Raw genomic sequence first — 23424 nt, forward strand, 5'->3', positions numbered from 1 at the left:
GCCTTTTAGTCCTCTCCTGCTCACTTCTTAAAGTCAAACAGCACAGAAACAGATCCTTCAATCCAAATCATCCACGTTGACCAAGTTTCCCAAACTAAACTAGTCCCACTTACCTGCATTTGATCTATTTCCTTGTAAACTTTTCCTGTTCAAGCATCTGTCTAAATGTCTTTTAAATGTACATGCATCTACTACTTTATCCGACAGTTCATTCAAAATACAAACCACCCTCTGTGCAAAGATGTTGTCTCTCAGATTGCTTTTAAATCTGCCTCTCATCTTAAAAATCTACCCTCTAGTTTTTGAACTCCCCCATCCTAGAGAGAGGCTCTTTTTTATTCACCTTATCTATGTCTTTCATGATTTTATAAACCTCCTCAGTTGTTCAGGAGCATTTTTCCCCTTGCAGCAAGCCTTTATTACAGCACCTATATCCCTTTTGCCCCCACTGCCCACACTCCACCCCCCCCCCCCCCAAAGTCCCTCTTGAACCAAATTCACTCATTTTGCCTTTGTCTCATTCAACTGAAGACGACTTCACACTGACCAATCATGTTATTGACCGAATTGAGTCCTACAAGTAGAAAAAAAATTGAACTAAGATAACAAAATGTCCATAAGTGCTTCATTGCATTGTAAATTAATTATGGTACCAAACCACACAAGGTGACTGTCTGAATCTTGCAAACTTCTATGGAGTGAAATCTGGATCCGAGGCTGCGTTACCTGTCAAGATCCTAAAGAGTTGTGCTGTAATTGCCTGGGAAGTTTAGTCTTCCAATGAGCTGAACTCTCCACAAAAGTCTCCAACCCTAAGATCATGATTCGAGAGGTTAGCTGGGTGGATAGCACTCACCGAGATATTTCCCCTGAAAATGTCGCACTGTTTAGTCTCTGGTCTAAATGAGAAATTAACCACCATAGCTGAACAGTGCACCATAACAACCCTCACAGCTACCAACTGCAAGCCAAGCATATTATTCCTCATCTGATTACCCTTCCCTCGGGACCATATCTTATGTAACCTAGTTTATCCCAAAAGATTCAATTACCCCAACCAGGCCCAACAGCCCTCTTTACTCAAATACCCGCTTTGTCCCCATCACACCCAGTCAGCTGCTTGCTTGCTGACTTAAGACATTTAGAAAATGAATCCAGACATGATAGCTACTATTCTAAAAATGAGGCACCTCCTCTGTTGGCTGTTAGGTTAGATGACCACAGATTTGGCCTGTAGTGTTGATTTTTAAGGAGTTTCCTGAAGAATGAGAGCAAATTAGTGGTACAGAAGTTTAGGAAAGAAATACCAGCTCTTGGAACTTCAGCAACAGTAGGCATGGCCACCAATGGTGGGGAATTAAATTAGAATATTAAGGAGACCAGGATTGGTTAAGTGCTGATGCGTGGGAGAGGTGTGAATCTGGAGGAACTACCTGGGGTAGGAAGCACCAAGGCCACGGAGGGATTTGGGAAAAATGGATTAATGTTTCAAAGCCAAAGTAATCCTTTAATAGGAGCCGGTATAGATCAGCAAGCATAGAGGGTAATAGGTGAACAGGAGTTGCTGTGAGATTAGATAGAGACAGCAGACATTAGGTTAATATAGGGTAGAATTTCAGACACTAATCAGGAGTGCATTGGAAAAGTTGACTTTGAAGTTAATGAAGGCAGGAACAAGAGTTTCAGGAGTAGATTCACTGAGCTTAAGGGTAAATTAGCAATTTTTTCAAAGATGGAAACCGGAGGTTTTAGTGATAATCTGGGTAGGGGATCTGCAGTCCAGCTCGGGGTCATAAATAACAATAATGTTATGACCAGGCTGGCTGAGTGTCAGCCTGTTGCCTAGGAAGGACTGGAGCTGTTTTTTAAAAAAAGAGGTAGGACCAAAGATATTGGGAAGACTTCAGTCATTATAATTGGAAGAAATCCCTGCTTATACCATCCTGGATCTCAGATGAAACCGCATAGTTAACAGGACCTTGAGTTGAAAGCAAAATGGGACATTCCCGACCAAAGCCTTGTTGATTATTTTGTTGCAGTTGTGTGGTGCCTCTTTTAATTGCAGCTTTCATTGTCTTTGTCCTTCCTGTCCCTGTATATACGCATGTACGGTATTGTTGACTTTCCTGAATGTTCAGTTTATCATTTAATGCACAAAATAATCTTGCAATATGAATTAGATACAATGCAACATTTTTGTGAAAATGTGCATCAAGTAATCTGTTTTTCTACAGTATTTGATGGTTTCTGTATGTCAAATAGCTATTTGTTACTTGTGAATTCCAACCTCTGTGTGTTATCAGTTGTTAGCTACCTCATCAGCCTGTGCTTTATAAATCAAGCCAATGACTTTTAGAACTTCTTCAAACCTTTCTTAAAATTACAAGAATATTACAAGTCTAATATGGTTCCTGCTGAAAATGTATATAAGGGCCAACCATTTTACTTGATATGAAAGGTGCAAATACTTCACATCTTTGAATTGATCCAGACTATAATTTAAAAACAATGGGCGTTGAGAGCATTTAAGAGCTGGCTTTTAAAGTTACATGCTATAGTTAGAATCTGAAAGCATCAGTGAGAACAGGTACAGTGCAAAGAATTGATTTTTTTTTAGAATGTTACTTATTAAATGTTAAACTTAGGATTTTTGTCTACTCCCTGTCCTGTTGCTAGGCAAGTTGTAATAGAGCGCTGGTAAGAGTGTACAAACATTGATTATTTCTGTTTTATGTCTTTGTATGCTGCACTGATTGTGGTTTTTCCTGGCTTCCTTTCAGAGTCTCAAAGAAGGACTTACTGTTCAACAGAGATTTCATCTATTTGAAAATAAGGAGACAAAAGAATTTTAAGAGCTCCTTTGCATGTTCAAGACCAGCACCTTGTCCCTGCAGAAAATTGCAGCTCAGAGATGACCCTTTGTGAGCTTTGGGTTTGCTGCAGCTGTGATAAAGAAGCTGCATTTTAATAAAGCAAACACATCACCCACACACCTAATTTCCCTTAGATTATTATTATAAAGTTCTAGCATTTACTTTAAGCTCCATGCACTGCAGATTACTCTTATTGCAATCTCTAACTGTAAATACTACATAGGGATTGGCTTCTTTGTTTCAATGTTTGGGGTTCTTGTTGTCCCTCACACAGTCTGTAAAGCTGATTTATATACACTGCTGTATAAGCTACTGTGTAAACAAAATGGGAAATCCTTTTTAGAGAAAAAAGTATGAAAGACACTACTTGTATATAACCACAAGAGAACGGATGCTCATGTATTATCAATTTTGTTTATTGGACTGAAAGTTGAATTTTGATCTGGATGTTGAATTCTTGGAGCAGAAGATACAAGTTCGAGTGTCCCATTTTACCAGTCTGCAAAATACTCTCTTTTCTCCATCCCCTCCCACACAAAACAAATCTTATTAAAATTGTCACAACGTTCCATAATAATTGTTTTGCGTTTTTTTTGTAAGCCCATTAACTAGGGCTGGAATTAAACTTTAAAACTTTTAAAACTTTTTAGGTAAAGTTGGCTGTGATTTTGGACCTTTATTCATTTTGATACTATTGCTCATGCCATTTCTTACAGCCACGAGTGAGGAGCACCTATCCCATATTACAGCGATAGTGGGAACTGCCGATGCTGGAAAATCTAAGATAACACGGTGTGAAGCTGGATGAACACAGCAGGCCGAGCTGGAAAGTTTGACGTTTCGGCTCAAGAAAGGGTCTCAACCTGAATCATCAAACTTTCCTGCTCCTCTGCTGCTTGGCCTGCATTATTCATCCAGCTTCATACTGTGTTATCTCAGATGCTCCAGCATCAGCAGTTCCTACTATCTCTAACTATATTACAGTGACTCTGGACTGAAAATTGTAAAGGAACTGCCAGCATAAGACAGAAATATAAGTACTGTTAATCTTTTTTTGACACTAATCTGTATTCAGACTTTAAACCAGAAGCCTAATTGATCTATCTTTTGGTGAGCACTTGCTATTCCTTATTCTTCTGGCACTGTTTGTTTCTGTGCATGACAAGTACACCAAGACTTTTATTGTATTCTGTTTAGTAATCGTGACTTTTTATTAATATTGACGTGAACTAATGGCATTGAAGACTTGAGTGATCACCAGACGACAGAAGGCAAGTGAAATAAGATTGCACTTTGACCATTTGTGCAGTTACAAATGTAATCTTGTAGGAAAAATCTGAACAAAAAAATGGATCTCTTCAAATTCACCTTTTAACAGTAGCTGATGCTCCAAAGAAGAATCCAGTGCAGATAAATGCAAGTAACAATAGCTGATTTACTCGGTACTAATGACATGTTGTTTGAGTAAATGTGCTTACACTACTTTGAAAATGATGAGCTGGAGTGATGTGAAGGAGTGTGTTTGTGTCATTTTGATAGTTTCATATTCCAGTTTCTCTCTGTAGCCCACCAAAAGGATTCTGTTTCTCACAAAATAAAAACTGTAGGATCTGAAAAAGTTGGTACTTTTTTTTTGCCTGCTATGTGCAGAAAGGGTGTCATCTTGCTGTGTGTGAGAGAGTGAGGAAATTTTGAGTAACTTCGTAACTTCTGCCATTGGCAGATCCCTGTATTTATTTAAATGTGCTGAATTTGCTCCACTTCCCAATAATAAAAACTGCTGTCTGTGATTGTAAATACCACACCACCAAACTTTGCATATGTTAGCAATAAAGTATTTTTGCACCACGTCTGAATGTTTGTGAGCATTCATCTGTGTTTAAAAAGCCCAGAATACTGAATACATCACTGAATGGAAGTTATAAGGATTGAATTATTGATTCAGCAAAATTTGGTTTTGTATTAGAACTCTGCACTAGTTTTTTTTTCATCTGTTAGATCTGAGTTTGAATATAAAATGGGACGCGTACATTATTGCTACACCTATTTATACCTAATCCGTGCTATTGCTGAGTTTAGATCCTTTGGGTATATCATTTCCATCATTTGTACAAAAGGTAGTTGTATCCTTGGGAATCTATCCAGAATAACTTTTCCCATTCCAGTATCCACATCTACATCCACCACTCTGCTTAGAGATCAGCAGTCAGATTAAATATGTAAGTGGGTGCACTTACATACTGATTGTCCCTGGACTAATGGTCCAAAAACTGCAGCTCAGATCTTGCTACAGTGACTGGGGAACTTAAGTTCAATATATTAGATATGTCTAGAATTAAAAATAAATTCGTAAACTGATCCCCGTTAATGGAAGGAAATCTGCTGTATATCCTGTACATCAAGCCTTTATGTGACTCCAGACTGTAGGAATGTGATTAATTCTTATCTGGCCTCTGAAATGGCATAGCAAGCTGCTCAGTTGTATTCAAGAAGGCAGATAACAACCATCACTCCTCCTCCTTACCCCCCCCCCCCACACACAAGGACTGTAAGATGGTGCTAATTTAAAGAGTGATACTTCTTTTAAAAACGCTTGTACAAAAGTAAAATACCTTAAATGAAATAAGAACAAAATGCTAGAAGTATTTGGCTGTCTGGCAGCATCTATAGAGAGAGAAGAGGACTTAACCATTCAGATCGATGACCTTCTGTTGGTGCTGCTGAAAGAGTTTCCCCATGTCAGTCTGAAGTTTTATTTAATCTGTGACCCTTAGCAGATTCCCACTGGCTTAATTTAAAATTGTTATCAAAATTAACTTTTCCCACTCAGCTTACTGTCGTATGTCTCTGCTCCTCTGAGGTGCTTTTTTCCCCCTGGTTTGAAAATCTCAAGTCTTGGAACCCAGGCACTGTCACCATGGTTCAGCCTGTTGGCTCTTTACTGTGCGTAATTGTCTCTTTGTGGCCTCTGCAAAGCATAGTATGGTTTTATCTCACATTCCTCAGCTTGGATTCTACTGCCTTGATAATGTAACTTGTCATTTGGTTACTTGTTCTTCCTTCTGCCTTCCTACGTGCAATAGATTATAGCATCCCTACATTGCAGAAACAGGCCATTTTGGGCCCAACAAGTCCACACGACCCTTCTGAACAGCATCTCACCCAGACCTATTCCCCCCAATTTCCCATGTCTAACCTAACCTAAACATCCCTGGGCACGATGGGCAATTTAGAATGGTCAATCCGACGACTCTGCACCTTTTTGGACTGTGGGAGGAAACCGGAGCACCCAGAGGAAACACACGCAGATACGGGGAGAATGTGCAAACTCCACACAAAAAGAAAAGTGCTTTACATTAGTCTGTATGCATTTCTTGCCCTGCTCATGTTTTTGTTTGGTTTATTCTGTAGTTTTCGGACCTCCCTTCAATTCTCCTGTCTCCTCCTAGGGCATCGTTTGCAAATTTAAGCATTTGAATTTTGGAATCCAAAACTTTTATGTTAATTAGCAACAAGGTTTGGTGTTGTGACCACTGTTGTGGTTTCAAACGTACTCTATTACAAATACTGCTATCACCCTACTGTGTCTATTTATTGCTGAACTCTCACTGTCTGTATTTCCACCTTCAGGGTCAACTTTCGTACCCCATAAACTTTAGTTCAACCAAATCTCTCTCGACTCTACCCATGCAAATCCCTCTTAACAATTAATTCTGAACTCTGACCTGTGTTGGCGCACAGTCCTACAGTAGCTGAAATTTAGAATCCTTACTCATGTTTTGCCCTCTTGTGGCTTTCTACTTATGAACTAAAATTTTCAGCACTACAACAATACAGTTTCTACCCACTTTTTATTCATCTAAGCAATGTGGGCATCACTGGTTAAGTCAACATTTTATAGCCTGTCCCTAGTTTTGATTGGCCTTGGACCACTGTCATCCGTTTGCTGTAGGTATGCCCACAATGCTGTTAGGGAGGTAGTTCTAGGATTTTGATCTAGCGACAGTAATGGAAAGTGAAAATATTTCACACATAAGTGAAAATATAAGAGGATTGTGGTTTAGAGGGGGACTTGCAGACTGAATTTCCCATGTATCTCTGCCCTTATCTTTCTAGATGGTAGTGATTATGGGATTAGAACCAGCTGTCTCAGGAGCCTTGGTGAATCTTGGGAGTGGATTTTAATGCATACCATCTACGAAGTGTTGCTGCTGTTTCTGTTCACATGTAACCTGTCCAGCTTGTACAGTCCTCAACTTTTCCAGAAACAGTGTCAGTGTCTCGGTGTATGAGGTTGGGTGTTAAATCCTAATCTCTCTAGCCACATTTCATCTGCTCTGTCTTTCTATTCCTATATTCACAACTGCATAGCACGCGGAGTAATCAGGAGACTACCAATTTTGAAGTCCAGTTTTTCAATTTCTCACCTCTCTCTGAAGTCTTCCTGCACAATTTTCTTTCTCTCCATGCCATTGGTCCCAATGTGGGCCATGACCTCTGGCTGTCCACACTCCCTCTTCAGAATGCCCAGCAGCTGGTCAGTAACATGGTAGTCCTATTCTCCAAGAGATAACATACTATCCCAAAGTTAAATCCATGGCCACCAAACATCTGTTTGCACCCCCACTGAGAGTGAGTCTGGGATTGTTTCCATGTCTGACACTGAGTGAAGGAAAAAAAGCAGTATTTATCTGCAGTTTGGTGAATAATTTCCAAGGCCCTACTTTCTTGCCAAGAATATAGAGAAGAAAGGACAAGTACCCAAGCATTGAATTATTTGATTAACCACTTCTTCAGTACACCTCTGTCATAACATGGCTGCTTTCCATCTTTTTGTTAAGATCCAAACAAAGTACGACATTGTAAATTGATAGGTTTAGCTCTTCTACGTAGTGGTTCAGTTGCAGAGCTGTAAGTACATTACTTTTACATTGACCAACACCTGTGCAGTTGCAGTAAAGGTACTTTTCCTCCTCTTCCGCTTTTGTCTTCCTTTCTTGTCCCCCATCTCCTCCAGCCCCCAAACCTTCCATAATCACCCAGCATTGTTTTTTTTTTTTGGGGGTGTGGGGTAGGTGTTTGTCCACAGGATCTATGACAAGTTCCCTCATGATAGGCTGGTCCAGATGATCAAGTCACATGGGATGCATGATGAGTTGGTAAGTTTGAGACAAAATTTGGCTTGGTCATAGAAGGCAGGTATTCCACATGGATCAGTGCTATGATCTCGTTAGTAATATAGATAAATGATTTGGCTTGTGGATAATGAGGAAGGTTGTGAAAGGACACAGCAAGATATAGGTCAGCTGGAAATTGTGTGGAGAAATGGCAGATGGTGTTTGATCTGGGCAAGTATGAGGTGATGCATTTTGAGTAGTCAGATGCAAGAGGAAAGTATACAGCAAATGACTAGATGCTTAGGAGCATTGATAAACAGCAAAATCTTGGGGTGCAAGTTCATATCTCCCTGAAAGTGGCAACACAAGTGGATAAGGTGGTAAAGAAGGCACATGGCATGCTTGTCTTCATCTATCAGTGCACAGAGTATGAAAATTCTCAAGTCACATTTCAGCGATATAAAACTTAATACACCAAATGTGGCTGAATTAGTGTGCAGTTCTGATCACCACACTTAAGGAAAAATGTGTAGGGTTTGTAGAGAGGATGTAAAAATGGTTTACTAAGATGTTGCCTGGTTTGGAGTGTATTAACTATTAGGAGAAATTGGATTGTTTTCACTGGACTGACAAGTGGGATGCTTTCAAAAGTTAGCACCTGGTTAGCACTGCTGCCTCTCAGCGCTAGGGATCCGGGTTCAATTCCACCTGCAGGCTGTTTGAAGTTTGCACATTCTCCCTGTGTCTGCATGGGTTTCCTCCAGTTTCTTCCCACAATCCAAACATGTGCAGGCTAGATGGATTAGCCATGCTAAATTGCCTGCAGTTTTCAGGGATGTGTAGCTTAGGTGGTTTATGGGGGGATGGGTCTGGGTGGGATGCTCTGGAGTCAGTGTGGACTTGTTGGGCTGAAGGGCCTGTTTCTGCACTGTAGGGATTCTGTGGTTTCCTTTGGGTACTCCGGTTTCCACCCATGATCCAAAGATGTGCAGGCTAGGTGGATTGGCCATGCTAAATTGCCCAAAAGGATTGTGTGCTCTGAGTTCAGAGGCATTATGTTCCTGTTAGAGTGAAAGGTCAGGCTGCTAAGAATAGGGAACAATGGATGAATAAAGTCATTGAGGTTCTCATAGAACACTACAGTACAGTACAGGCCCTTCGGCCCTCGATGTTGTGCTGACCTGTGAAACCAAACTGAAGTCCATCTAACCTACACTATTCCATTATTATCCATATATTTATCCAATGCCCATTTAAATGCCCTTAAACTTGGCGAGTCTACTATTATTGCAGGCAGGGCATTCCGTGCCCTTGCTACAAGTAAAGAGCCTAGCTCTGACATCTATGTCCACTCATGCTAGCCATCTCCATCTGAGGAAAAAGGCTCTCACTGTCCACCTTATCTAATCCTCTGATCATCTTGTTAGACTCTATTAGGTCACCTCTTAATCATCTTGTCTCTAATGAAAAAAGCCTAAGTTCCTCAGCCTTTCCTCATCAGACCTTCCCTCCATACCAGGCAACATCCTGGTAAATCTTCTCTGCACCCTTTCCAATGCTGCCACATCCTCCTATAATGCAGCGATCAGAACTGTATGCATTACTCTAAGTGCGGCCGCACCAGAGTTTTGTACAGCTGCAACATGACCTCATGGCTCTGAAACGCAATCCCTCTACCAATAAAACCCAACACACTATACACCACCTTAACAATCCTATCATCAACTAAAAGAGATTCAGATATTCGATATAGGTTTCTGGGATCAAATTAATCTTTTGAAGAGTATAGTGTGTGTAGGGGCATTCTTAAGAGGGAAATCAGGAACACAAGGAGGGGCAGATAAGGTTAAGGATAATCCAAAGAGATTTTACAAGAACACAAGGAGCAACTAGAAAGGGAATAGAACCCCTTAAAAATCAACAAGGTCATTTATGCATTAAAGATCAAGTGATTGGAGAGATATTAAATGAATATTTCACTTTTTTTTAGCTGTGGAGAAAGAAATTTGGTTTAGCGAACTTGGGGAAGTAAATATTGATAGTTCACAATACAGAAGAGCAAGTGTTGGTGGTCTTATAAAACATACGGGTGGATAAATCTCCAGGACCTGATCCAAGATGTTGGCCTTTAGGGAAGAAATTGTGGGGGCCCTAATGGAAATATTTGTATCCTCTACAACCAGGTGTAGAGGTGGCAGAGAACTGGAGGGTGGCTAATGTTGTGTCTCTATTTAAGGAGGATCCTGGGATCTGAGAGTCTGACATCAATGGTGGGTAAGTTGTTGGAAGTGATTGTGAAAGATAGAATTTACATGCATTTGGAGAGGCAACGTCTGATTAGGAATAGTCAGCATGGTTTTGAACATGTCTCAAAAACTTGTATCAGAGATAATGGGAACTGCAGATGCTGGAGAATTCCAAGATAATAAAATGTGAGGCTGGATGAACACAGCAGGCCAAGCAGCATCTCAGGAGCACAAAAGCTGACGTTTCAGGCCTAGACCCTTCCTCGGAGAGGGAACTGGAATAAATAGGGAGAGAGGGGGAGGCGGACCGAAGATGGAGAGAAAAGAAGATAGGTGGAGAGAGTATAGGTAGGGAGGGGATAGGTCAGTCCAGGGAAGACGGACAGGTCAAGGAGGTGGGATGAGGTTAGTAGGTAGATGGGGGTGCGGCTTGGGGTGGGAGGAAGGGATGGGTGAGAGGAAGAACCGGTTAGGGAGGCAGAGACAGGTTGGACTGGTTTTGGGATGCAGTGGGTGGAGTGGAGGAGCTGGGCTGGTTGTGTGGTGCAGTGGGGGGAGGGGACGAACTGGGCTGGTTTAGGGATTCAGTAGGGGAGGGGAGATTTTGAAACTGGTGAAGTCCACATTGATACCGTTAGGCTGCAGGGTTCCCAGGCGGAATTAGTTGCTGTTCCTGCAACCTTCGGGTGGCATCATTGTGGCACTGTAGGAGGCCCATGACGGACATGTCATCTAGAGAATGGGAGGGGGAGTGGAAATGGTTTGCGACTGGGAGGTGCAGTTGTTTGTTGCGAACTGAGCGGAGGTGTTCTGCAAAGTGGTCTCCGAGCCTCCTCTTGGTTTCCCCAATGTAGAGGAGGCCACACCAGGTACAGTGGATGCAGTATACCACATTGGCAGATGTGCAGGTGAACCTCTGCTTAATGTGGAATGTCATCTTGGGGCCTGGGATAGGGGTGAGGGAGGAGGTGTGGGGGCAAGTGTAGCATTTCCTGCGGTTGCAGGGGAAGGTGCCGGGTGTGGTGGGGTTGGAGGGCAGTGTGGAGCGAACGAGGGAGTCACAGAGAGAGTGGTCTCTCCGGAAAGCAGACAGGGGTGGGGATGGAAAAATGTCTTGGGTGGTGGGGTCGGATTGTAAATGGCAGAAGTGTCGGAGGATGATGCGTTGTGTCCGGAGGTTGGTAGGGTGGTGTGTGAGAACGAGGGGAATCCTCTTGGGGCGGTTGTGGGGGGGTGGGGGGCGGGGTGTGAGGGATGTGTTGCGGCATATCCCCATCCCCCTCTCTGATGAAGGGTCTAGGCCCGAAACGTCAGCTTTTGTGCTCCTGAGATGCTGCTTGGCCTGCTGTGTTCATCCAGCCTCACATTTTATTATCTCAAAAACTTGCCTGGGTTTATTGAGGAACCAATCAAAAAGATTAAAGAGGGCAGAGCGGTAGACGTTGTTTATATGCACTTTTATTGAAATCTTTGACTAGGTTCTGCATGGTAGACTAACTAGTAAAGTTAGATCATGGGGGATTCAGGGAGAGCTTGCCAATAAATACAAAATTGGCTTGATGGTGGAGGGTGTTTTCAGACTGGAGGCCCGTGACCCAGCAGTATTCCACAGGCATCGGTACTGGGTCCACATTTCTTTGTCTTTTATATAAATGATTTGGATGAGAATTTAGGAGGTATGATTAGTGAGTTTGTGGATGACACCAAAATTGATAGTGTATCAGACAGTGAAGGTTATCTAAGATTACAAGTGATCTTTGATGAATTGCGTCAATGGACTGAGGAGTGGCAGATGGAGTTTAATTTAGATAAATGCAAGGTGTTGCATTTTGGTAAAACAAACACAGGCAGGACTTGTACAATTAATGGTAGGGCCCTGGGTGATGTAGAACAGAGAGACCTAGGGGTTCAGGTATGTAATTCTTTGAAATTTGCTTCACAGGTAGACAGTCATTAAGGAGGTGTTTAGCATTTTGCCTTCATGGCTAAGACCTTTAAGTTTAGGAGTTGGGATGTCATGTTGAGGTGTAAATTGGTGAGGCCTCTTCTGGAGTACTGTGTGCAGTTCTGATTGCCCTGTTATAAGTAGGACATTATTTAAACTGGAGCAGGTTCAGAAAAGATTTACCAGGATGTTGCTGGGACTAGAAGGAAGGAACAGAATACTGATTGTGGATGATCAGCCATGATCATAATGAATGGTGGTGCTGGCTTGAAGGGCGGAATGGCCTACTCCAGCACCTATTGTCTAGAAGCTTTGAGTTATAAAAACAGGCTGGGACATTTTCCACTGGAGCATAGAGGTTGAGGATGAACTTACCTGTGCCCATCATGATTTTACAAACGTCTATAAGTTGAATAGCAAGAGTCTTTTTATTAGGGTGTGGTAGTTGAAAACTACGGGACATATTTTTAAGGTGAGAGGAGACAGTTTTAAAAAAGGCCAAATTTTTTACATGATGGTTTGTGTGTGGAATGAACTGTCAGATGAAGTGGTGATGCAGATACGGTTAGAACATTTAAAAGACAGTTGGATAAGTACACGAGTAAGAAAGATTTATGCGGATATGGACCAAACACAGGCAAGTGGGACTTGTTTTAGTTGGACTGGAGGGTCTGTTTCCATGTTGTATGACATTATGCCTCTAGAATCTTGGAGGCTAAGGGGCAACCTGATAGAAGTATACAGAATTATGAGACAGGGTGGATAGTCGAGAGCTTTTTCCCCAGGGTGGGAATGTCAAATACTAAGAGGTATAGTATTAAGGTGAGAGGTGGAGATTGGAGATGTGTGAGGAAAGTTTTTTACACAGATGGTGGTAGATGCCTGGAATGTGCTGCTTGGGGAGATGGTAGAAGCAGATATGAGAGCAAAGTTTTAAGTGACATTTGACAGAGACATGAACAGGCAGAGTATAGAGGGATATAGACCATGTTCAGGCAGATGGGATCAGTTTATAATGGCATTGTAATCAGTGCAGACATGGTAGGCTGAAGGCCTGTTCTTGTGCTGTACTGTTCTATGAAATATAATGTGAAATTGCCCACTTTGGCAGCAAAAGCTAGGTAGACAGATTGTTATATGAATGGTGATAGTTGGGAAAGGAGGTGGTACACCAAAACCCCTGGGTCTCCTTGTGTACCAGTCGCTGAAAGCAAGTATCAGGTGCAGCAGGAAGTGAATGGGTATATTGAACTTCATAACACAAGGACCTGAGCGCATAGGAGCAGGGATGTCTTGCTGCCAATGTACAGAGTCTCATGAGATTCCACCTTAACTATTCAGTGCAGTTTTTGTCATCTTACTATTGAACCAAAGGATTTCATAGGACAAAAGGAAGCTATTCAAATGTTTAGACGATCCTTGAGTTTGAGTCTTACTGGCTGTTTCAACTTGCCTGGCCACCTTCAGAGAATCATGCAAGTGAACCCTGAGGTCTTTCTGCTCCTGTACTCCCCTCGAAGTCGTACCATTGAGCCTCAATTGTCTCTCTATGTTCTTTCTACCAAGATGCATTACCTCACATTTCTTCACATTGAGATTCATTTGCCAGGTGTCTGCCCATTTAGCTAACTTGACACCGGTGCGTAGAAGGTTGAGGGGTGACCTTGTGCAAGTTTATAAAATCATGAGAGATATAGATAAATATAATAGCAAAGGTCTTTTCCCTGGGGTGGGCAAGTTCAAAACTAGAGGGCATATTTTTAAGGTAAGAGGTGAAATACTTCAAAAGGAGGGACAACTTTTGTCTCACAGACGGTGGTTCGTAAGTTGAATGAACAGCCAGAGGAACTGGTAGATGCAGGTATAGTTAGTACATTGAAATGACATTTGGTCATGTACCATGGATAGGAAAGGCTTAGAGAGATCTATGCCAAATGTGGGTAAGTGGGATTGGTTTAGTTTGGGAAACTTTTTGGCATGGACCAATTCGACCAAAGGGTCCGTTTCCATACTGTATGATTACAACTCTAGTTACCATCTTGTTAGAATTGAAATGTATTGTTCCAGGAAGCTGTCCTTCACACGCTGCAGAAATTTCTCCCTTTCTGTGCCCCACAGTCTACCACGCTTCCCTCCAACCCCCTATCCACCACCCCACCCCTTCTGAAGTTTGATGGAAATTGCCAACTATCACAACCCAACTTGTCCTGCAGGTTACCATAACCTGTCTACAAATGCTTTCTTCTACTTTTTTCCCCCCACGATTTGGAAGTTTATAATAAATACCCAACAAAAATACTGCTCCCTTCCTGGGTCTCCCCTCCAAACACAGAGTCTGTTTCAGGAACTGCATCACCATCAAGGGCTATGATACTATGGATGTGAGTTTGCTCGCTGAGCTGGAAGGTTAGTTTTCAGATGTTTCGTCACCATTCTAGGTAACATCATCAGTGAGCCTCCGACGAAGCGCTGGTGTTATGTCCCGCTTTCTATTTATCTGGTTAGGTTTCCTTGGGTTGGTGATGTCATTTCCTGTTCTTTTTCTCAGAGGATGGTAGATTGATTTGGAGCCAATGTGTTTGTTGATGGAGTTCAGGTTGGAATGCCATGCTTCTAGGAATTCTCGTGCATGTCTCTGTTTGGCTTGTCCTAGGATCCATCCTGTATGTATCAGAGCATGTATCAGAGATAATAGGAACTGCAGATGCTGGAGAATCCAAGATAACAAGATATAGAGCTGGATGAACACAGCAGGCCAAGCAGCATCTTAAGAGCAGGAAAGCTGATGTTTTGGGCCTAGACCCTTCATAGAAATGGGGGAGGGGAGGAGGGTTCTGAAATAAAGAGGGACAGAGAAGGCGGTGGATCGAAGATGGATAGAAGAGAAGATAGGTGGAGAGGAGGCCTACAAGTTAAAGGGGCGGGGATGGAGCCAGTAGAGGTGAGAGTAGGTGGGGAGGTAGGGAGGGGATAGGTCAGTCTAGGGAGGACATACAGGTCAAGGGGGTGGGATGAGGTTAGTAGGTAGGAAATGGGTGTGTAGCTTGAGGTGGGAGGAGGGGATAGTTGAGAGGAAGAACAGGTTAGGGAGGCGGGGACGAGCTGGGCTGGTTTTGGGATGTGGTAGGGGGAGGGGAGATTTTGAAGCTTGCGAAATCCACATTGATACCATTGGGCTGCAGCGTTCTCAAGCGGAATATGAGTTGCTGTTCCTGCAACCTTTGGGTGGCATCGTTGTGGCACTGCAGGAGGCCCAGGATGGACATGTCATCTGACGAATGGGAAGGGGAGTTGAAATGACTCGTGACTGGGAGGTGCAGTTGTTTATTGTGAACTGAGCGTAGGTGTTCTGCAAAGCAGTCCCCAAGCCTCTGCTTGGTTTCCCCAATGTAGAGGAGGCCACAATGAGTACAGCAGATGCAGTATACCACATTGGCAGATGTGCAGGTGAACATCTGTTTGATAATGGAAAGTCGGCTTATGGCCTAGGATGGGGGTGAGGGAGGAGGTGTTGGGGCAGGTGTAACACTTCCTGCGGTTGCAGGGGAAAGTGCTGGGTGTGGTGGGGTTGGAGGGGACTGTGGGGCAGACAAGGGAGTCACGGAGAGAGTGGTCTGTCTGGAAAGCAGTTAAGTATGGGGAGGGAGAAATGTCTTTGGTGTTGGGGCTGGATCGCAGATGGCAGAAGTGTCAGAGGATGATGCATTGGATCCGGAGGTTGGTGGGGTGGTACATGAGGACGAGGGATATTCCTTTTTGGTGGTTATTGTGGGGACAGGGTGTGAGGGATGAGTTGTGGGAAATGCGGGAGACACGGTCAAGGGTGTTATCGACCACTGGGCGGAGGGGGGGGTCTCCCCTCCCCCTACTGCATCCCAAAGCCAGCCCAGCTCGTCCCCGCCTCCCTAACCTGTTCTTCCTCTCACCTATCTCCTCCTGCCACCTCAAGCTGCACCATTTCCTACCTACTAACCTCATCCCGCCCCCTTGACCTGTCCGTCCTCCCTGGACTGACCTATCTCCTCCCTACCTCCCCACATACACTCACCTTTACTGGCTCCATCCCCACCTCTTTAAATGTCTGTCTCCTCTCCACCTATCTTCTCCTCTATCCATCTTCGACCCACCTCCCCCTCTCTCCCTAATGATTTCACAACCCTCTCTCCTCTCCCCCCCCCCCCCCCCCCCACCTTTTTGCTGAAGGGTCTAGGCCCGAAACATCAGATCTACCGAGCTTTCTCCTTTCCCAAATCTAATCCTAACGTCTCAAAAATCAAAACCATTCTCTTCTACACTATCCTTCAAGCCACAAATTTACTTTCCTGATCTGCCATCGCCTAAATGGTGAGGCTCATTTCTGTATTTCTGAGATTACTACTCTGCGGTTCCTGCATTTCAAACTACTTCCTAACTCCCAAAACTGATCTTGCAAGATCTCCAAGCTGTCCCTCCCTCAGTTGTTTGATCCCACGTGAATTACTGGTTGTTCACCCTCCTAAATGTCCCAAACCCTTGTACCCAGGAGGCAACAGATGTCTGGGATTCATGATCTCAGCTGCAAACTAACTTGTCTAGTTTAGAACTTGTTTAGAACAGAGTTGAGGAAAAACTTCTCCACCCAGAGAGTGGTGGATATATGGAATGCTCTGCCCAGAAGGCAGTGGAGGCCTAGTCTCTGGATACTTTCAAGAAAGAGATAGATAGAGCTCTTAAAGATAGTGGAATCAAGGGTTATGGGGATAAGGCAGGAACAGGACACTGATTGTGGATGATCAGCCATGATCATAATTGAATGGTGGTGCTGGCTCGAAGGGCCGAATGGCCTACTGTCTGTTGTCTATCCCTCAAACTATTGAGTCACCCATTACGACCACTTAGCGAGAAGGATATTCTGGCAATGCAACAAAGGTTTATCAGGCTGATTCCTGGGATGGCAGGACCGATGTATGAGTAGACACCAGATCGAGGAAAGACAATATACATTTGAGTTTAGAAGAACGGTCAGGCGGGGTGTGGTGGGAGATCTCCTATAAGCCATAAAATTCTGACAGGACTAGACAGGGTGAACACAGGAAGGATGTTCCCACTGATGAGAACTCTAGAACCAGGGGGTCATACGATTTGGGTCGACCATTTTTCTGTGGAATTCTCTGCCAGAGAAAGCAGTTTGAGGCCAAAGCAGAAGTCAAGACGGAGTTAGATGTACTTTTTAGGGCTAAAGGGATCAAGTATGGGGAGAGAACAGCAACAGGGGACTGATTTGGTTGATCAGACATAATCATATTGAATGATGAGCAGGCCTGAAATATCAAATAGCCCACTCCTGCTCTTATGTTTCTGCCACTTTAAATGATCCATGCACAAATACATCTAGGTCCTTCTGCTCCTGCTCCTGTTGACATGTTACATTCCCTATTTTGTATTTTCTGTCCATGTCCTTCCTACCACAATGCAGAATCTCATACTTCTTTGCATTGAACTACAAATGCCACCAATTTGCCCATTCCACCAACCTGTCCATGTTCTTTTGGAGTTCTACACTATCCTCACAGTTTACGATGCTTCTAAGCTTCCGCAAACGTTGAGTTTGTCTCTTATACATCAAAATTATGATCATTAATAAAGTTCAGGAAAAGTAAGCATTACTGCTGGAGAAGTCCACAATGAGTTTTCCTCCAGTCCACAAAATATCCATTTCCTGTCATTCAGCCAGCCTGTTGTGTGATATTCCACTGAATTCCTATATCAATAGCATCACCCTCACTGATCCTTTCTGCTAACTCTTCAAGACAGCTCCAGCAAGTTAGTTAAACGTGATTTCCCCTTTAGAAATCCAAGTTGATTTTCCTAATTACTTAGCTTACATTGACTTTACCTTTGAATTGCAGTATTATGTTGACCCTGACTTTACCTTTATCCTAGATAACAAAGTGTGGAGCTGGATGAACACAGCAGGCCCAGCAGCATCTCAGGAGCACAAAAGCTGACGTTTCGGGGGTCTAGGCCCGAAACGTCAGCTTTTGTGCTCCTGAGATGCTGCTGGGCCTGCTGTGTTCATCCAGCCTCACATTTTATTATCTTGGATTCTCCAGCATCTGCAGTTCCCGTTATCACTTTACCTTTATCCTGGTGTTTCTCAGTTAAGTACTTCTTTAAATCTAAAATACCTTCTAATTAACAGCAATTTGTAGTTAGTCCCCAACAGACATTTCTTACCAAACAATTGCATTGCAATTTTATTATTTGAATTGTAACTTTTTGTCAACCTCATTTTGAAGACACTGCAGCTGAATTGTGTGCCTCTTGGATTCTCATGTTTTAGGCCCAAAGCCTTGGCCTCTATTTATAGTGTCTCTCTGCTCTGAGCTGCTCCACTCCCAGGTAAGTGTTCCAAATTTTCCTAACTTTCATTGAATCATAGAATCCCTATCATGTGGAAACAGGCCATTTGACCCATTGAGTCCACACTGACATTCCAAACAGCATCCCACCCAGACCCACCTCCCCTGCCCTATGCCTGTAATCCTATATTTCCCATAGCTAATCGATCTACTGCACTTCCCTGCATACTATGGGCTATTTAACATGGTCAATCCGCCTAACCTGCACATCTTTGGACTGCGGAAGGAAACCAGAGCACCTGGAGAAAGTTGTAGACGTGCTCACCGAGCTGGTGTGTTTCATTGCAGACGCTTTGTCACCCTGCTAGGTAACATCACCATTCCACCTCCAGTGAAGCGTCGGTGGTCTGTCCCGTTTGTTATTTATATGCCTCGGTTTGCTGGAGTCATTGGCCTCAATTATCAAACACCAACTGGCCACCAAGAGAAACACCCAATTGTCACCAGTCTCACTTACATATGGACAAAGGAGGACACAAATTTGACTGGGACAACACATCCATAATAGCACAAGCCAAACAGAGACATGCCAGGGAATTCCTGAGGCTTGGCATTCTAACTGGAACTCCATCAACAAACATATTGAACTGGACCCGCTATACAAATCATTGCAAAACAGAAACAGAACTAATACCAACCATCCCCACAAACAGAGGCATATAAATAGCAAACGGGACAGAACACCGATGCTTCACTGGAGGCACACTGACGGTGTTACCAAGCAGGGTGACAGAACGTCTGCAACCAAACACACTATCTCGATGAGCAAGTCTACACCTCATCCACAACCCAAGCTACAAATCTTCTCGAAAACTTTAAAAACCTAGGGGAAACCCACACAAAGGGAGAATGTGTCAACTCCACTGCTTCCAGATCAAAAGTTGTCACCGTGCAATGAGTGGTTTATTATATCAACATTTTCTATACTTTTAGGTGCAGTGACAATTTTCAGGAGAAAGAGACAGTCCATTATGCACAGCAAGATTCCATGACAAACTATCAGTTAAGTTCATAGAATCCCTACGGTGTGCAAACAGGCCATTCAGCCCAACAAGCCCACACCACCCCTCCGAACAGCATCCCACCCAGACCCATTCCCCTACCCCTGCATTTCCCATGGCTAACCCACCTAACTTAAACATCCCTGAACTCTATGGGTATTTTAGCATGGCCAATCCACATAGCCTGCGCATCTTTGGGCTGTGGGAGGAAACTCATGCAGACACGGGGAGAATGTGCAAATTACACACAGACAGTTGCCTGAGGCTGGAATTAAACCCAGGGACCCTAGTGCTATGAGGCAGCATTGCTCGCCACTGTGCCACAAGTTAAGTTGGGAATTTTAGCCAAGGAATTGATTACTCTTCACATAATGTCATGAAATCTTCAGTATTGCCTTAAATCACTTGAAGTGGTAAAGATAACATCTATTTCTTGCCTCATTAGAAATCTATGACTCTGCAATAGGCATAGATTTTAAGTGGTGGTTTTATTTTTGCGAAACATTCTTTGACTACATGTACCAACTTGTCACAGAATACAATGTACACCATAGAAATGAAAAAAAAATCACAGGACTACACATGTGGAGGTTAATAAGCATCCAAAATAGATGAAGATGAAATAGGTCAGAGACATACTGTTATCGAAGCAATTTCATTTACAAACCAAAATAATTGTAAATAGAACCATCACATAATCCCTCGGTAGTGAGAAACAAAGATATGCCTAATGGTGGGTGTCAGATCTGGGACAGCTGCCAAAAACTGTTTCACAAGGATTACTGACTTTCTTCAAATTATTGAAGAATAGTCAGATGTTCTAGGCCTTTCTTCCTGGGTAGTTTTAAAGCACTAAGTGCAAGGAATGATAAAGGAACAGACAGTTCCATTCTAAAGCACAGGAGCATGTGACAATGAGATCATGAAAAAGCAATGACTATTCAGCCCATCTGTTCATTCTCTGCTATTTCAAAAGATGATGGCTGATCTGATCCTTCCTTTACCTCCACCTTCTTGCCAGGTCGCCCATAACCGTTTTGATCAAAAATCTAAAAACCGAAAGGACTGCAGATGCTGTAAATCAGGAACAAAAACAGAAGTTGCTGGAAAAGCTTAGCAGGCCTGGCAGCGTCTGTGAAGGAAAAAACAGAGTTAATGTTTCGGGTCCTTCCTCAAATCAAAAATCTAATTCAGCCTTGGAAAAGACAGATTTTTGATATACAACGTAAACTAATAACTCTTTGCCCGAACAACGATCTTACCAATTAGCTAGAAAATAGCTCAAATCTAAATAAGTTACTGAACTAGATGTGTACTTGCCTTTCTTTCACAGAAGCTGCCAGACCTGTTGAATTTCCCCGCAACTTTGTGTTTTTATTTAAGATCTCTGCTGTGTTTTGCTTTTACTTTTTTTAGAACTGGAAGATCATTCACATTGAGTAAAGAATTATCGCTTTGAATCGGAAAAGTGTCATTGTGAGTCAGTAGCTAAGAGCAAGCAAGAGACAAACTTATTGGTCTAGGGAGGGCAAGTTATCGCAATCTGTTATTAGTGACAGAGTGACAAACATTTGGGTAAACTTAAACTGATCAGAGAGCTGGATCTGTAAAGGTTGTTATGTCCAATGTCCCCCCTCTCCCTATTTATTCCAGTTCCCTCTCCCCATCCCCCTCTCTGATGAAGGGTCTAGGCCCGAAACGTCAGCTTTTGTGCTCCTGAGATGCTGCTTGGCCTGCTGTGTTCATCCAGCCTCACATTTTATTATCTTGGAATTCTCCAGCATCTGCAGTTCCCATTATCTCTGTTATGTCCAATGAACCTGGTTTAATTTATGAAAATGCAAAGATGCCCATGTTATTTTCAGAAGGCATTCCATATATTTCCATGTAAGACCTAGTAAAGGTAGGAGTATATTAAATGAGGGGCAACTTTTTATCATATCTTAGGAGTTGATTAGGCATTAGCCAATGGAGATTAAGGATATAAACTATGGTAGTCCATTTTTTTCCCATTCATTCATGGGATGACAGCGTCTCTGGTGAGCCCAGCATTTATTGCTCATACCTAGTTGCCCACAGGGCAGTTAGGGATCAACCACACTTTGCTGTAGGTCTGAAATCACATGTAGGCCAGACTAGGTAAGGATAGCAGTTTTCCTCCCTAAAGGGCATTGGTGGGTTGATGGGATTTTTTTCCTGACAACTGACATTGACTTCATGGTCATCATTAGACTTGTAATTCCAGATTTTTATTGAATTCAAATTTCACCATAAACCGTTATGGGATTTGAACCCCCATTCTCAGAACATTACACGGGTCTCTGGATTAATAATCCAGCAATAATACCACCAGGCCATCACGTCCCCTTCATCTCATTTTGGCAGTATGTGACTCATGGTGTTCATAAATACCAATATATTTATAAATGACTTGAATAAAGAAGCAGAGAGCTTCATATCGAAATTTGCTGAGATTACACAGATGGTCACACCCAATAGTGTGTACATGGCATAGAAAGTTGCAAAGGGACAATGATAGATTTGTATGGGCAGAACTGCAAAAGATAACAGTTCAATGTAGGGAATTGGGAAATCATCTGCTTTGTACCTACCAAAGATGGATCAGAATATTTTTGTTAATTAGTGTGTTTGGTTGCAGACATTTCGACACCCTGCTAGGTGACACCATCAGTGTGCCTCTGGTGAAGCGTCGGTGTTCTGTCCTGTTTTGTTATTTATATGCCTCAGTTTGCTGGGGTGATTGGCATTACTTTCCGTTCTGTTTCTCAGTGGTTTGTATATCAGGTCCAGGTCAATGTGTCTCTTGGTGACATGACCAATTCTCACTGGTCTCAATACATACGGACAAAGGACACAAATTTGACTGGAACAACACATCCATAATAGCACAAGCCAAACAGAGACATACCAGGGAATTCCTGAAAGCCTGGTGTTCCAACCGGAACTCTGTCAACAAACACATTTATCCTCACATTTGTCAACAATTTCTAGATCATTAGACTCTTAAGTCCAGATTTTGTTGATTAAATTCAAATCCCGCCATCTGCCATGGCAGGATTTGAAACTAGATTCCCAGAGCATTACCTGGGTCTCTGGATTAAGACCAATAGGCCATTGCTTCCCCAAATCATGAGAGTTATCAGATATAATGCAGCCGACATCATGATCAGTCCAATATCAGTTCAATAATCAGTCCAGTGGGTGGTACGGAGTCCACAGCAAGGAGGCACACCTCAAAATTACAATGAGGTTATTCAGTAAAAGATTTATGCAAAAGATAGTGTGTTTGATCTGTCTCCTAATCTATCAGCAATTTCTCCATCTTTAAACATCTCAGCTAGTTTTACTCCTACCATGTCATTCAAAATCCTCATTCTTTACCATCCATCTCAGCACCCAATAAGCTAGTTCATCATTTTCCTTCCTCAGCCTCTCCACTAACTCCTCATCCTCAGTATTGTCAATCTTCATCTCATCACTTATTCCTGAGTTTACTATTCTGCCAGCCTCCCTCCACTCCCTTGAAATTGCCACCTCATGCGGCCTCATATTATCCATCACACCCAAGGGTACGTGTCACTTCCTTGTATAATTTCACAGTCATATCTGTCTTCCCTATTGTGGACTCTTTCTTCCTGCATTTACCCCAAACTCATCCTAATTCAGTAAGAACTACACTTCCAAAATCCCACTGTTCAGTCTTTGGTTCTTCATTCCGAATGACTTTTCTGAAGGTACTGATCTACTCCACTGCATTCTTCACTCTCCCCTTGATGCTCTTGTGCCCACTAAAACAATTACCCTTAATATGAATAAGTCA

General features: G+C 42.8%; 1 protein-coding gene across 3 annotated transcripts in view; it reads left to right on the top strand.

Moving 5' to 3' along the window:
• LOC125463524 (uncharacterized) overlaps window positions 1–4721 on the top strand; it is a 413194-nt gene extending 408473 nt beyond the window's left edge. For all 3 annotated transcript variants that reach the window (XM_059653821.1, XM_059653820.1, XM_059653822.1), the window contains one exon: window positions 2781–4721. Coding sequence is in view for 2 of the 3 variants with exons in the window: in XM_059653820.1 (XP_059509803.1) it covers window positions 2781–2852 (72 nt within the window). In the remaining variant the exon portion in view is untranslated. The remainder of the gene's footprint in view (window positions 1–2780) is intronic.
• The last annotated feature ends 18703 nt before the right edge of the window (window positions 4722–23424 follow it).

This window comes from Stegostoma tigrinum, chromosome 22 (assembly GCF_030684315.1).
Source record: "Stegostoma tigrinum isolate sSteTig4 chromosome 22, sSteTig4.hap1, whole genome shotgun sequence".
Lineage (NCBI taxonomy): Eukaryota > Metazoa > Chordata > Chondrichthyes > Orectolobiformes > Stegostomatidae > Stegostoma > Stegostoma tigrinum.